Genomic DNA, 16,647 nt, shown 5'->3' on the forward strand with positions numbered 1-16,647 from the left:
ATACTTGATTCTTGATACTTGATACTTGATCCTTGATACTTGATACTTGATACTTGATACTTGATACTTGATACTTGATACTTGATACTTGATACTTGATACTTGATACTTGATACTTGATACTTGATACTTGATAATTGATACTTGATACTTGATACTTGATACTTGATACTTGATACTTGATACTTGATACTTGATACTTGATACTTGATACTTGATACTTGATACTTGATACGATACTTGATACTTGATACTTGATACTTGATACTTGATACTTGATACTTGATACTTGATACTTGATACTTGATACTTGATACTTGATACTTGATACTTGATACTTGATACTTACTTGATACTTGATACTTGATACTTGATACTTGATACTTGATACTTGATACTTGATACTTGATACTTGATACTTGATACTTGATACTTGATACTTGATACTTGATACTTGATACTTGATACACTTGATACTTGATACTTGATACTTGATACTTGATACTTGATACTTGATACTTGATACTTGATACTTGATACTTGATACTTGATACTTGATACTTGATACTTGATACTTGATACTTGATACTTGATACTTGATACTTGATACTTGATACTTGATACTTGATACTTGATACTTGATACTTGATACTTGATACTTGATACTTGATACTTGATACTTGATACTTGATGATACTTGATACTTGATACTTGATACTTGATACTTGATACTTGATACTTGATACTTGATACTTGATACTTGATACTTGATACTTGATACTTGATACTTGATACTTGATACTTGATACTTGATACTTGATACTTGATACTTGATACTTGATACTTGATACTTGATACTTGATACTTGATACTTGATACTTGATACTTGATACTTGATACTTGATACTTGATACTTGATACTTGATACTTGATACTTGATACTTGATACTTGATACTTGATACTTGATACTTGATACTTGATACTTGATACTTGATACTTGATACTTGATACTTGATACTTGATACTTGATACTTGATACTTGATACTTGATACTTGATACTTGATACTTGATACTTGATACTTGATACTTGATACTTGATACTTGATACTTGATACTTGATACTTGATACTTGATACTTGATACTTGATACTTGATACTTGATACTTGATACTTGATACTTGATACTTGATACTTGATACTTGATACTTGATACTTGATACTTGATACTTGATACTTGATACTTGATACTTGATACTTGATACTTGATACTTGATACTTGATACTTGATACTTGATACTTGATACTTGATACTTGATACTTGATACTTGATACTTGATACTTGATACTTGATACTTGATACTTGATACTTGATACTTGATACTTGATACTTGATACTTGATACTTGATACTTGATACTTGATACTTGATACTTGATACTTGATACTTGATACTTGATACTTGATACTTGATACTTGATACTTGATACTTGATACTTGATACTTGATACTTGATACTTGATACTTGATACTTGATACTTGATACTTGATACTTGATACTTGATACTTGATACTTGATACTTGATACTTGATACTTGATACTTGATACTTGATACTTGATATACTTGATACTTGATACTTGATACTTGATACTTGATACTTGATACTTGATACTTGATACTTGATACTTGATACTTGATACTTGATACTTGATACTTGATACTTGATACTTGATACTTGATACTTGATACTTGATACTTGATACTTGATACTTGATACTTGATACTTGATACTTGATACTTGATACTTGATACTTGATACTTGATACTTGATACTTGATACTTGATACTTGATACTTGATACTTGATACTTGATACTTGATACTTGATACTTGATACTTGATACTTGATACTTGATACTTGATACTTGATACTTGATACTTGATACTTGATACTTGATACTTGATACTTGATACTTGATACTTGATACTTGATACTTGATACTTGATACTTGATACTTGATACTTGATACTTGATACTTGATACTTGATACTTGATACTTGATACTTGATACTTGATACTTGATACTTGATACTTGATACTTGATACTTGATACTTGATACTTGATACTTGATACTTGATACTTGATACTTGATACTTGATACTTGAATACTTGATATATATATAAAGTTCTTATACTACTTTCAAGCAAATGGGACACTTACATCTGATTCCCCCAGTCGTTGCTGCATAGAAAAATAAGATCAAAACACACGGGACACGTCATCTAAAAACCAAACAGTTATTTTCCTGGTGTACGATTTTAAAACATACCTGCTCCTTGTAATTTCTGGATATCTTGGTTGCGATTTCCGATGCTTGTGGACTTTGGATGTTGATGGTGCTAGTCGAAGGACTTCTCTGAAGCGTGATCGGACCACATTTCTTGAGCGGCTCTGACAGGTACGGCATGTGACCGAATGGTTTACTTCTTATTGGAACAACCCGCATACATTCTTCGGTCTGAAAATGAAGTGCTCTCTGTGAGATTTCCAATCCTCCCTGAGGGACTTTTACAGGCAATTGCACCATCAAAATTAAGCATCCCATAAAGTTAACTTAAATACCAACAATCGTTGTCATAGGGTTCTTAATTTTGTTGGTGCAACTGGGCATAAGACTAGCAGAACAATTAAAAATTTACAGTGCCACGCAGGAGTTGTGCGCCTTTACAACATCTTGTAGTAGAAGATAGGAAAATACCGGAAAACCGAGGATGACGCCCAGATGTCGCCAACCTCACATCATGTAGCCCTGTACCTAAGGTTGACAAATTACACGGCCTTGCAGATACACGTATACCCGTTACCTTTCTACAAGAGTTCTTCTACGCGCCCACATTTGCTGCCAGACAGCCAGCCAACCAGCCAGCCAGCCAAAGTGAGATTAAAAGCTACTTTTTACAAATAAATTTGCAAAAATGCGCTAAAAATGGGTGTGACTATTATTCAGACAGTAGCTATTTATGAAACTTACTTGGAAGTGTGGTGGTACCCATCGGCCATGTACACCCAAGTCGCGGATTGGGGGACGACCACACAGACACTTGAATGTAAAGTGAGTGACTTGTGTTTCAGTGTGGCTAGTGATGGTAGCGATGAAGGTCGTCGCCATGGACCATCCTCCCAACTTCAGGTGTTAGCGATTATGCGGAGAACTAACTTCTGACTTAAGACACAAAATTACATACTTATGCCTTTTTCAAAAGAGTGATTGAATATGCATTGCATAGGTACATCAAATGTAGGCTTAACACCGCGGTACTCGCGTAGGGCCCACCGTTACAATGCTGGTATAAAGTAACATAAAGGCTATTGTAACAAAAGAAACGCATTATTTTCCTAATTGTAATTAACAGAAGAGCTTTGATTAGCGTAATCTCGCTCCTGTCCCTGGTTTCGGGGTTTCGAACCTACAGTTGGATGTCGAAGACAATCACGGAATTAGGTGTCGTAACACAAATTTGACTACAGTTTTGACCACCCTCGTGACTGCTTCATTCACGGAGAAAATTGTTAGTAACAAACAACAAGTCAGTAGATACATACATTAAACGAATCGGTAATTTCCGCAAAAATGATTAGAACTTATATATGAATGCAACTTCAGGGACAAGACCAAGTAATAAACATAAATTAAGCAAACATTACACCAAAAATGTAAACAATTACAAACAATAGCATAACGGTATCACACATATGAGCATCGCGGTTAAACCAAGTAAATTTCAAAAACAAATATTGAAACACACAAAATATAAAATGCGACAAACAAAACACAAATACGATATAAAGAAATGCAAAAATTACTACCTGCATTAAATAACACAAAATAACTACAAACATTTATGGGGCGACGCGCTCACGACCGCCATTCAATACAAGATGCCAAACGTAACTCCCGTTCGTGCTTTCTAGGTGGCGCAGGCAGCTTTCCCCACCTAAAGTCACTAGATATATATATATATATATATATATATATATATATTTAGTGACTTTATCCCCACCTAGAAATTGCATGGTTGCCAACTCTCAAAAATGTATGTATCGTCATAAGTTGTATATACAGGGTGGAACCTCTCAGTATTTACTGAAATAAATGAAAATCTGACTTGAACAAATGAGCTTAAGTATTTTGCTTACTTTTGCTTCCAACACCATGTGTATAAAGTATTTCCATTTCCTCCCAAATCGCCCTATATAACATTTCTATAAGATTTGAATTCTATGACGATTTATATACCACGAGCTCTTTAGTCTTGAAAATTCTAAAGATTATGAGGAGTAAGATATATTCCAAAAACTGTGAAGGTTCTGAAGATTGTTAAGATTTTCGGATTTTGGAAACTAAACAATGAAATGGAAAAACGCTGCAGGGTATTTATAACTCGGTACAAAACCAACTCTGAGCAATCTTTGGCTCTTGCTGTGAGTAATATTTCGAAGCGGAAAGAAAATTGCTGAACACCACGTACAAATTGCAAAGTGAAATGACTTTCCCCAAAACTTTCATTCCCTCTCAAGTCACAAATATTGTGATTAACTCACCTCTTTCAATGAACTGGAGATTTGCACTCCATGGACTGCTTCCACCAGCCGGTTTCATGACAGCAATCGCCAGGTCACAAGACGTCGGCGCCGATTGACCAATGGAGTTGTTGCAGGGAAAGTAGCTGGGTTTCCATTTCCGGTAACGAGTCGTCCTAGAATTATATCATAAGCTTAGTATCGTTTCCAGTTTCTGTTGTGAAGTAGTTCCAATATTTGTATAAGAATACCATTTTGGTATCCAAAAGCAGCAATGTAAACACCACCTCTGTAGTGTAATGGCCCACTGTACATTTTATATCGTAATAAATGCCTAATGTTTAGATGGACAGTGCTAATTACTTAGAGAAAGAACTTTTCCGGATTAATAACGAGTGATTCTGTAGAAAAATCGAGATACCTAGTTTAGAAATGAGAATGACGATCTGGATGATCATTTGAATTTTTTGCATTATTAAATTGGTGGTATGAATTTCGTTAGTAATTTTTTTCTCAAGAATGATCCGGCACGAAGTGCACGTTAAAGTATTAAAAAATTAATTAATACTCTTGTTTTGAATGTACTTGCTTTTTTTTTACTTAAAAATCATGGAACTGTGTAAAACTATACATTTTTTGTCAGGATGTAAAAAATGCGCATGAAACGTCACCGCAGTTAGAAATAGTTACTCTCTGTGCCGCTCGTGAAATACAACAATTTACTGTACACACTGTGTATAATCAATGAGTTAACTGTTCCCACGTTGGTACCACTGGCCACAGAATACGGCCACTGAGGCACTGCCTTTGATACACAAATATTTGTTTGGCGTTAAGAAAAACGCCGTTCGAAATTTCGAAAATTATTGATATTACTCGTACATTTACGTCTGTGATTCACAATTTTGGTAAGTTGCTATCCTTAACTACTCTCAGGCTTACAATTGCGTTATTGTGTACAACTTGGCAGGGTTTACAAAATACCAGTCTTGATGGATATAAGGCAGGCTTGTAGAATGGGGTCAATTGACGATTTTTTTAATAGAGACGGGAGGGAGGTTGTTGAAAACCTACAAAATTTGGGATTTTTTAAAAAGAGTAAACGGTGCCTGGTAAGAACGTGCAGAAGACAAATGCGATTGTGTCCGAAAGCTGGCATGTATTGTGGGTATGCGTTTAGGTGTTCGAAGTGCAAACGGGGTTATTTGTCAATAACGGATGGTACTTTCTTTGAGGGATTGCGTTTAGATGTTAGAGATATTTTCAAAATTATTTTTCTGTGGAGTTGTTATGTTAGTGTCGATTCTGCTAGCAGAGATCTCGGACTTCGAAGGGGTACTGTTATGCAGTATTATACTTTTATTCGAGATACTTGCTCGTGGAAGTTGTTAAACGAAATTAGGTCTCGGCAGTTGGGTGGTGTAGGTCACGTTGTGCAAGTTGACGAATCGGTTGTGACGAAAAGGAAGTGCCATCAGGCGCGTTTGGCGAAGGAAAAGTGGGTGGTTGGGTTGTATGATGTGAATGATGAACGTGGAACGATTGCGCTGGTGGATGACAGGAGTGAAAGAACATTGAAAGGTGTGTTGACTAATTTGATCTTACCCGGCACCGAAATTTGGACTGATGAAGGGACGGGGTATAAATTTTTACAAAATTATGATGGGGTTTCGCCTTATACCCATCATACTGTTAATGATAGTAGAGATTTTGTAAATCCAGCTACAGGTGTGCACACTAATGTGATTGGGGGCTATCGGAGCCTCTTGGAGGAATTTTGCCGACGTATGGGAGTAGTACCTGCTCGAATGCTACCCCATCACGTCGACGAATTTCTTTGGAGGAGAGAGTTTAAGGATAGCCAATTTACCAACATTTTGAATCACATTTTGGAAAAGTATCCCCAATAAATGGTAAATAATAATAATAGCTTGCATCAAAATAATATTTCACTTTAGTGATTCTCATTGGAACAGCACCAGGGTATCATGTGGAGTTCTTGTAGTCAGACTTACAAGGTTTCAATATTCAAAATGTATGGGATACGTGCAAAAGTTGCGAAGACATGATGTTAATCGGCAGTCGACACGAAAAAAGAAGTTACATTGAAAAGCGACGGGTAGATTCTACGTTCGGGTGTACAAGATAGTTGATTGCTACTCGCCAATTGATAGGAAAAGGCAGTTAATGCTAATTGACGTCGATACTGAAAATGAGATCCTCACCAGATGCAATGCAACCTTCTCTAAGGGGTTTAGAAAAGGCAGCAATTAACTGTTATCATAACCTCACAAAATGGAAGCTGTCATTTGTGATTTTCAGTGTTACCAACTTAAAAACAGTGGCGTAGCAAGACTGGGGCACTGGGATTTAGGGGCCCCTATCATTACTTCTTGTTTATTCAAAATCGTAATGCTCTTTTGACACATTTAAAGTTCAAAATGTCTTTTTAATTTGTGTCTGTTAGTTAATTTTCGAAAAAATGTTTCTAATAAAAGTTGTTATATTTTTATGATAATCAAAATAATTTTTTTGTTAATGTGAAGCAATGCAAATCCAATCTGTACTTTCAAAATCAATAAATTAAGTTAAAATGCCCAAAGAACCAACTTTCCAGGAAATATATATGTATACACCCAATAATTATAATTTCTGTGTTTTCTTATGTAATTCTTTTCCCTAGATTTAGAAATAGGAGGTCGCAAATTGATCTATATATAATGTACCTATATTCTTGTTTCAAATGTATACAAAACGAAATGCAATAGATAAATTGAACTTTGACTTACTTACCCTTATCCACAGATAAATAACATCCGTGAGTGTGGTAAATGGCTTCCCTGCTTAATTATACCACAGGGTTGTTCCTCGTAACGTAAGAATTCGGTAGACATTTTCGGTGTCCTTTATTTTTATCACAAAAAATTAAAATGAACAAGTAACAATGGTAAGTATTAAATAAAGCCGCATTGGCACTTGGCTTCGAATCTTCTTTAAACGCACTTTGGCGACTGTATTACTCCCCATCTCTAAACCCAAAATACAAACAAAAATTCAAAAGCTACAATTTGCATATCACAGAACAATAGAGATAGAGTCGACATTTCAAAGAAAATTATGTAATATGTATGTATTCTGTGGTTTTACACCTCTATAAGTATTGGAAGAATACAGTGCGTTCAAAATAAGAGGATCATATTGAAATTTTCGGTTTGTTTTTAAAATGTAGGTAATGCTGTCCTTTCTGTGTGATATGGTACAAGGCATGCTACATTTCATAATTTTCTAAATATTGAATCACGAATTTCTCCATTTTTTGTATATCAATCACATGCATATTTTATACTGTCGTGCAGAAAATTAATTGCTCTTTTCAAATGCCAGTTAGATTGGAACGAATTCAAGAATTCAGCAGTTTGAATCTATACGATTGACTATAGTAAAATTATAATAATCATTTCTCAAAATTCTGAACATACCTATCAGATCCTCGCATGTTGTATTCCACCACGATTCCAAAAGGATCTAGTTGCTGATGACGCTATGACAACTTTCGCAATTCCTTCCCACCATCATCGTCATTCCTTCAGGCACGAACTGCATGTCGCTAGAAATAAAGACATATCAGCACAATTTTTTGTTACTTACATTTTTATTCTGCCCACTTAAAAAACATAATAATCAGACGGGTCAGCAGTAAATATACCTGTTTAGTAAGATTCAAAAGGGCAATATATCGAGAGTTGGCCCAATAACTAATACATCGTCAAATTTCAGCAGAAATTAAAACACAATAAGTTAAAATTTCATCAAAACACTTTTTAAAAATATGAAGAAACTTAGACTTGAACTCTATTTTAAAAAATAGTTAATATGTTTACAGTACGCCCTACTGTCTAGCTAGATATTTAATTGCGGAGACAGTGAAACAGAGTATAAAAAATCTTTAAAATCAAAATCCAAAAATTCTATCTGTCTGTATTAAGTTTTATTGCCTAAACAACCACTTAAATTTCATTATTTATATGGGCATGTTTTAAATGATTTTGAAAATGTATTTTGTAGATGCTCACCCTTTAACGTCCACTAAGAAACTAAATTTAAATATCTGAATATTACAATAGATAACAGTCGAAAGTGTACCGAACTGAACGCAATGTTATTTTATTAGTCATGGTCATACCCACAATTCTAAAGAGTGTCGATACATTTCATTGCATAATCAAATTTTCTTCTTATGCATCAGGCTTTTTGCGCTTATTAGGAATAAGTGTGAAAGAAGACACTAACTCAAACTAAACTAAAAGTACCTACTATTTTTCCAATTGACAGAATAAAAAATGTACTACTGCAGTAGGTACCCTTTTGTTCATATACCAGACAGAATTTCTTTTTAAAATTATTGAAATTTAATAAATGAGCACGTTCTGAAAATCATCCGACAGATTACCTACCACAAAATGTCATCTCGGTATTTAAATTTTTGTAACCGGATGGTATTTATGTAGGGCAATTGTTCTCGTCTACTTTAACTGTACTTACGAGGGGTTGTTTTTATATTCCCGAGCTGACGCTGATGTTTTGAATTTTGATGTTCTGTTTTTTAATCACATATGCCCTGATAACTTGTGTGGCAATTTAAACAATTGTCATATTATTAATTTTATTATCCGTCAAGTTTCGTCCCGCGTTTTATACAGGGTGTCACATATAAGCATGTAAAAAAGCACTTTTTCCAAATAAACGATCAGGGTCCAAACGTGTTTCGTTTATTCCTTTATTACCTTTCCTTTTGCAATCAAGCAACATATACTAAGTTAGAGCAAAGAGTGGTTACGCTTTGGTTAAAGGATTAAAAAAATTGGGGAATTTTAGCGTTGTAATCGTGCCTATACTATTGAATTAGATGCAATTACTTACCTAGTGCTTTATGGATGATTAAAAATCTCACCCCCAAGGTACCTAAGCTTTTCCTTTAGAAAACGACGGCACTTGTTTAAATAGATGCGCACTGTGTCACTTCAATTTAGAAACTAACTCGAAAATTGCAAAACATTTACCTATATAACAGTTAATCAGGGTCAACCGGGGTGAACGTTTATCGTAGTTTTGCATTACTCATATACGCTTCATAGAGGATAATTATGATAAGAGGCTAAACGAAAATGAACGTAACTTGTTACGTCATCTTTACGTAAATCACCATCAGACAAATCATACAGGTCGCGCTTCTTTTAGTAACAATAGGCAATAATTTCACCTGATAAATCCCTTAATTGCATTGGAGTGGGATAGGGATGGAACTAGAGGTGCTGTAAAAGTATACGAGTCATGAATTACGAAAAATCCTTCAAAGAATGCGTAAAGATAATCGCCAAATCTTGAGTTCTTTGTTTCACCCTCGCCTTGGGCCATGTAGTCATTAGGAAAACTTCCCTTATAGTCTACATTTACTTTTGCATCTCGCGGGTACAGTTTGGACCAAAAATATCTAATTAAAGTAAATTTTTACTTTGCTTCATAATTAAAGAAATTGATCTACAATATTTCGACCATTTTTATGATACCGACATGTGAATTGATTCTCAATAAACATTTTACATAGGTACTTGATTATAATCGTCCAAAATAACCATTTAGGTACATTTTCTAGTATGGATGTACTATACGTTGCATTCGTATAGGGTGGACGGTGGTGCAGTAATAAATAAATCGTATGCGATCTCTCGAATGGGGCAAAAAATCATTTTTACTATTCTTTCCTTACAATTTTTACTAAAAAGATGATTCTAGTGGAACGGCGAACGCGTTTAATTAAAAAATATATGTAATTATTAACTTGTGCGAAAGTTTCATTTCATAATTGATCGTCTTAAAAGATGAGTTATCTCGAGCATTGTCTAGGGGTTGCCATTGACAACCGGCACTCTTCTGTTCTATTCCTTCAGCGATTGATACCCTAATTAAATCAGTCATATCTGTGCGAAAGAAATTGTAAAAAGTGCGATCCCTTATTGAAAGTTTATAATAAAAAAACTCGCAATATAATAATAATGATTAAACAAAATGAATTTAATCAAAAGGATAAAAAAGAATGTGTGCTAATTAAAATCTGCACCTCTTTAAAAATTAACCAAAAATGCTCGGTGGTTAATTTCGAAAACAATTAGACCAAAACTGTAGAAGAAGATGGGAAAAAACTGAAAAATTTGCAGGTTAGTATAACGCGCTCGGGGATGACGCCCAGATGTCGCCGACCCCACATCATGCTGATCCGTCCCTAAAGTTGTTAATTGGGTAGGTACACGTAATTACTAGTAATCTAGGGACTTTAGTTTTACCATAGCAAATTCGATAAACTAATCTGATGTACTATGGCCTATGCGATCAAAAAAGAGTTGCTGTCAAGTTCCTTTGGGATCTGGATTCTATCAATAAAATTTTTTCGAATAATTCCCGTTCAGCATGAACCCTTTGAAACAAACCCGATTGAGAAACTGTTCCTTTTCCCTTTTTACTCGAATTGTTTAATGTACCTTGCACCTTGCTGACTTCTTACTCTCTATTACTTTCTAGCTATAAAATATCTGTTTGAAACTATATACTATTAAAATAAGTAGGTACCTTTTTACTATTACAAAACATGACCTTTTATTTTTACGTGAATGACTTAGAAAAGGAAAATCTTTCGAACCGTATGCAGTACATCAGAATATCAAAATATGCAATAGCCCGTTGCGAGCAACTTGAAAAAACGGAACCAATTGAAACATTGTGCTCAATCAGTTAAATTGGAACGAATTCAAGAATTCAGCAGATTGAATTTATACGATTGAGTATAGTAAAATTATAATAATCATTTCCCAAAATTCTGAACATACCTATCAGATCATCGCATGTTGTATTCCACCACGATTCCAAAAGGATCTAGTTGCTGATGACGCTATGACGACTTTCGCAATTCCTTCCCACCATCATCGTCATTCCTTCAGGCACGAACTGCATGTCGCTAGAAATAAAAACATATCAGCAAAATTTTTTGTTACTTAAATTTTTATTCTGCCCACTTAAAAATAAAGACATTAAAAAACATAATAAGCAAGACGGGTCAGCAGTAGATATACCTGTTTATAGTAAGATTCAAGGGGGCAATATATCGAGAGTTGGCCCAATAACTAATACATCGTCAAACTTCAGCAGAAAATAAAACACAATAAGTTAAAATTTACTTAAAACACTTTTTTAAAAAATGAAGAAACCTAGACTTAGACTCTATCGGGGCATTTTTTTGTCAAAAAGACTCAATTTTGAAAAATAGTTATTTTGTTTACAGTACGCCCTTACTGTCTAGCTTGATATTTAATTGCGGAAACAGTGAAACAGAGTATAAAAAATCTTTAAAATCAAAATCCAAAAATTCTATATCTGTCTGTATTAAGTTTTATTTGCATCTCTCCAGTACAGTGTAGACGTGTTTCGTTTGGGAGAAAGGGAGAAAATCTGGAATTACTTAGTTTTTGAAATTTCGAAAAAAAAATTCCACTGCATCTCTTCGGTGGGACAACGAAAATGGAGAGAATTCCGCGAAATTTGTTGTGTACATACTTGATGAGTTAAGGAACAAAATTGTCGAGCAGTTTTTTAAAATCACATTTCAAACAAAAGCCACAAAATCTCCACCTACTACCTACTAAAAATAACTGACTCATCTAAATTCGCAGGTAGTTCATTCATAAATGATATTAAAAAATTCGATATGTCGATCATGGTATTGAAATTCGATTCCAAGTCCTGCAAAAAGACATGCAAGTAGTTCAGGCTTTCCCGAACATACCTACAAGAGGACATTCATTAATTTTGTTTATAAGTTATGGAACTTTTCCTATTGAAATGGGAAAAAAGAAAAAAACATTTTATATTTTAATTTATACGGGATGGTGACTTGACGAACGCACCATAGGAATTTCAATAGTAATTTTTTCATTTCCAATTATTGACTTCCCTAACTATTCGAGAAATAAAGTCTATTTTAGGTTTTGTGTAGAGAAAAAAATTACGAATCCGTATACATACTACTGTTTCTTATTTTATACATTCAGAAACAGTGCAAATTTAAATATTAAAAACTGTCGTGTTTATAAAGTCCGTAATGCCGTGGAATTAGGAATCAAACAATAGCGCCTGCATTTGCCATCAATTAGCTTTGTTTGATCTCAAACTCCCATGGCACCACTGATTTTCTGAAAAGCGCCAGTTTTTAGTTATCCTACTTCTTTGTTTCAATAATCTGTAATTTTCTAAATTTCTCCGATTTCCCACAACAACAAAAAAGTACAAATGAGCGCATGAATAGACGCAGAATTTTACAACATACCAAAAAGTACAAAAAAAAGTATAAAATATTTCAATATAACAAAATTACCATTGAAATCCCTATGCGTGCATAAAGCAATACGACACCCTGTAGATATGTGGTTATAGGTAGGTATTTAGTATTTACCATTACATTTAAAATTCGTGTCTATTACAATAATCATAATAAAAGCATTTAGATATCCGTAGGATCTATTGTTTATATACTACAAAATTAGGGTAACTACCTACTAATTGGGCATGTCTAGAGAGGGGAGGACTTTAAATGAATTTCTCCTACACACTTTTTTATTAAAATTTTATTGACAATTAAAAATTGTATATCTCATGCAATGGTGCAATTTTATGTCATTATGTGTGAAAATTGCTTTTTTCAATTTTTGTTTTACACCTATTTATTATTTACGATTTCATAAACTTCAAAGTCACGTTTTGAGTAAACATTCTATTTTTTTTAATTAGCTAAACATAGTTCACTCATATACATCGCCCTTAACCATGGTCCAAATTTCATGAACTTTCAATTATTCATTTTTGTAATTGAACAAAGAATACATTATTTTGTATAGGCGGTTTAAACGTACGTATACATTACAACAACCTTAAAAAAAATCCCGAAAAATAGATTTTCTCCCTTATTGTTGTTGCCCTTTTAGAATTATAATCATTAAATTACCTTTCCCCTTGCAATCAAGCAACATATTCGATACTAAGTTAAAGCAGAGTGTGTTACTCTTTGGTTAAAGGATTTAAAAAATTGGGGAATTGTAGCGTTGTAATCTTCCCTATACTATTAAATTAGATGCAATTACCTAGTGCTTTTATGGATGATTAAAAATCTCACCCTTCAAAGGTACCTTTAGAAAACGACGGCACTTGTTTAAATAGATGCGCACTGTGTCACTTCAATTTAGAAACTAACTCGAAAATTGCAATACATTTACCTATATAACAGTTATCAGGGTCAACCGGGGTGAACGTTTATCGTAGTTTTGCATTACTCATATACGCTTCATAGAGCATAATTATGATAAGAGGCTAAACGAAAATGAACGTAACTTGTTACGTCATCTTTACGTAAATCACCATCAGACAAATCATGCAGGTCGCGCTTCTTTTAGTAACAATAGGAAATAATTTCACCTGATAAATCCCTTAATTGCATTAGGGTGGGATAGGGATGGAACTAGAGGTGCTGTAAAAGTATACGAGTCATGAATTACGAGAAATCCTTCAAAAAATGTGTAAAAATAATCGCCAAATCTTGAGTTCTTTGTTTCACCCTCGCCTTGGGCCATGTCGTCATTAGGAAAACTTCCCTTATAGTGCACATTTACTTTTGCATCTCGCGGGTACAGTCTGGACCAAAAATATCTAATTAAAGTAAATTTTTACTTTGCTTCATAATTAAAGAAATTGATCTACAATATTTCGACCATTTTTATGATACCGACATGTGAATTGATTCTCAATAAACATTTTACATAGGTACTTGATTATAATCGTCCAAAATAACCATTTAGGTACATTTTCTAGTATGGATGTACTATACGTTGCATTCGTATAGGATGGAAGGTGGTACAATAATAAGTATCGTAGGCGATCTCTCGAATTTCTAAATTTTTACTATTCTTTCCTTAGAATATTTAATAAAAAGATGATTCTAGTGGAACAGCGAACGCGTTTAATTAAAAAAGATGTAATTATCACTTATAATTGCACAAGAGGTTTGTATTTTACCGAGTAAATTGGGGTTGTTTAGGTAATGAAAATCTGTTGCCTAGCACCAGACCCGGGCTGAACGTTCTAGAACCCAGAACATTTTTATACAGATAACTTCTACTTTACGTATTTCCGCGGGAAAAATTCATGAACTCTAATCCAAATCTAACGCTTTCGTTGCAAAAGGACATGGTCATTATTAAACAAATCAACTGTAAACTTACCATTCATTAGAAACGTTCTTCTGTAATGTACGCGTACCTACGTTCATAAAGGGCATGGCAGAATTCAGTCTGACTGGTCATCTTTTGCGCTCGAGGGTACATGGAAACAAACATCGCCGCTGCTTATCCGCAATCATCGCCAATTAATTAGGTAACTTACCGGGGAGGGGGGGGGGGTTCTCTCTCAGAGCTGGCGCTGAACCCTCCTGTATCTCAGGACATTCCGATTGGCGATTGGAATTGAATGCGTCGCGTTGAAGAAGACATCCTGAAGGTTTCATATGGAGGTCATACCTATTTCAAAAAGGGTTACGCGGTTACGCCGCGCGCGCACAGGTATTATTAGGGATACACTTCCCCGCCGTGGCCCTCTGACTAGGCCCCCTCGGCCAATCCATCAACCACCGTCGCTCTATGCCCTCCCTGCGACCAACACCTGCAGGTCGAAACCATCCCCTAACTGTTTGTGCTAGCACTAAGGTGTTGGATTTCGGATAATTTAATAGGTTTCCCAAGTTTTCTGTAATAAAACTTATCCCAATTTTTGTATGTTAAACAAAGAAAAATAATCACTTGCAAATAAGCTTTCAATACTTAAACAATTTTGGATTGCTATTTCAAAAATTTCTGTCCGTCCGTCTGTCTTTGTCGTTGGTTGGTTGTCTAATATCTTAGTTTGAAACAGTAACGAGCTCCTGAAACGAAATCAGCAATTCAGCATTAGATACAATGCCGATAAGGTACCAATGGATACAGTAATACTATCCAAAATTGCAAAGTATGTAATGGCTAAATTTTATTCTAAACTGATTAAGTATGTACCTACTCAAATTTCGCAAGCCTGCATAAATGCGAAGATTGAGACTATTGAGAAACACCTTGGTGACGCTCCAGAGTCCGCTCGCCCACAGCTACACAGCTCAATCGAGGAAACTAAAAAGAAAAATGTTTGGGACGCAAAAGAAGTTATACACAGCCGTCTACCTATAGGATATGATTATACAGTGTGTTCCAGGTAGAACGGCAATAATTATATTTTTTGGCTAAGGATATCCACGAGACCTTTTGACATTACTCCTATCTCTGCCTAGCTAGCATCAGGCAAGCGCAATAACGTACGTTGAACGCTGACCTCAAATACATATATCAAAGATCTCGTGGATCCTTGGCGAAAAATTACATTAATCCCTGTTTGCCTATGGTGCGATCAACCGGGGACACACGGTATATTAAGTAAGATCGAATTTTGTTAGAAAAGTAAGTACCCCCTACTTAATGTAAAAACAATCCACGTTTAAGAACTCAAAACCTTCCCCATAAAAGTTCTTAAACGTGGATTATCATTGCACCCCATTTCGAGTTATAGAAAGAGAAAATGGATGTCCAATGTAATGTAAAAACCGCTGAAAGGATCCTTTTCATGTGAATTATAGTAGAGTGCACTATATAGCAACCGCTTTCCAACAGAATCGGTCAAACAAACAAATACTTGAGCTGCATCAGAGGTTTCACCCCTCCAAAGACTGTGCGGTTTGACGTTAACATAAACTTTGCAGGTTTTCTTGAACATTTCAAATGGAACAATATATTACTTAGGTATATATTATCAAATAAGATGAACACGTAAAAATATCAGTGAAACCGCATTTTGATATATGATTTATCTGCATCCAAGTTGGCTTTGAAACAACAAAGGAACTCATAACAAGCGATAATTAAAATTAACACTCAATATATAAGTTTTT

General features: G+C 34.6%; 1 protein-coding gene and 1 long non-coding RNA gene across 4 annotated transcripts; one reads left to right on the plus strand and one right to left on the minus strand.

Annotated features, from left to right (window-relative positions):
- Positions 1-2,114: 2,114 nt before the first annotated feature.
- Positions 2,115-13,982, minus strand: LOC116169609. Of its 3 annotated transcripts, XR_004145003.1 has the most exons (7): positions 13,769-13,982; positions 11,465-11,592; positions 8,063-8,190; positions 4,605-4,759; positions 2,332-2,520; positions 2,223-2,284; positions 2,131-2,169 (listed from the first exon to the last, which is right to left on the minus strand). It is a non-coding gene; the product is annotated as an uncharacterized LOC116169609 (long non-coding RNA). The 3 variants fall into 3 exon arrangements; XR_004145002.1 differs by having other exon boundaries at positions 2,117-2,284; positions 13,769-13,980; XR_004145004.1 differs by lacking the exons at positions 11,465-11,592; positions 13,769-13,982 and adding an exon at positions 9,504-9,618 and having other exon boundaries at positions 2,115-2,284.
- On the plus strand, positions 5,364-6,869 carry LOC116169602. Its single transcript, XM_031485746.1, has 2 exons — positions 5,364-6,496; positions 6,542-6,869. The coding sequence occupies exon 1, from the start codon at positions 5,576-5,578 to the stop codon at positions 6,491-6,493; it is 918 nt and encodes a 305-aa protein (XP_031341606.1). The 5' UTR covers positions 5,364-5,575; the 3' UTR covers positions 6,494-6,496; positions 6,542-6,869.
- Positions 13,983-16,647: the final 2,665 nt, after the last annotated feature.

The sequence above is a fragment of the Photinus pyralis genome, unplaced genomic scaffold (genome assembly GCF_008802855.1).
Source record: "Photinus pyralis isolate 1611_PpyrPB1 unplaced genomic scaffold, Ppyr1.3 Ppyr1.4_LG4, whole genome shotgun sequence".
NCBI lineage: Eukaryota > Metazoa > Arthropoda > Insecta > Coleoptera > Lampyridae > Photinus > Photinus pyralis.

Coding starts and splice junctions, on each gene's coding strand:
- LOC116169602 (XM_031485746.1), top strand. CDS start 5,576: ATGGATATAAGGCAGGCTTGTAGAATGGGGTCAATTGACGATTTTTTT.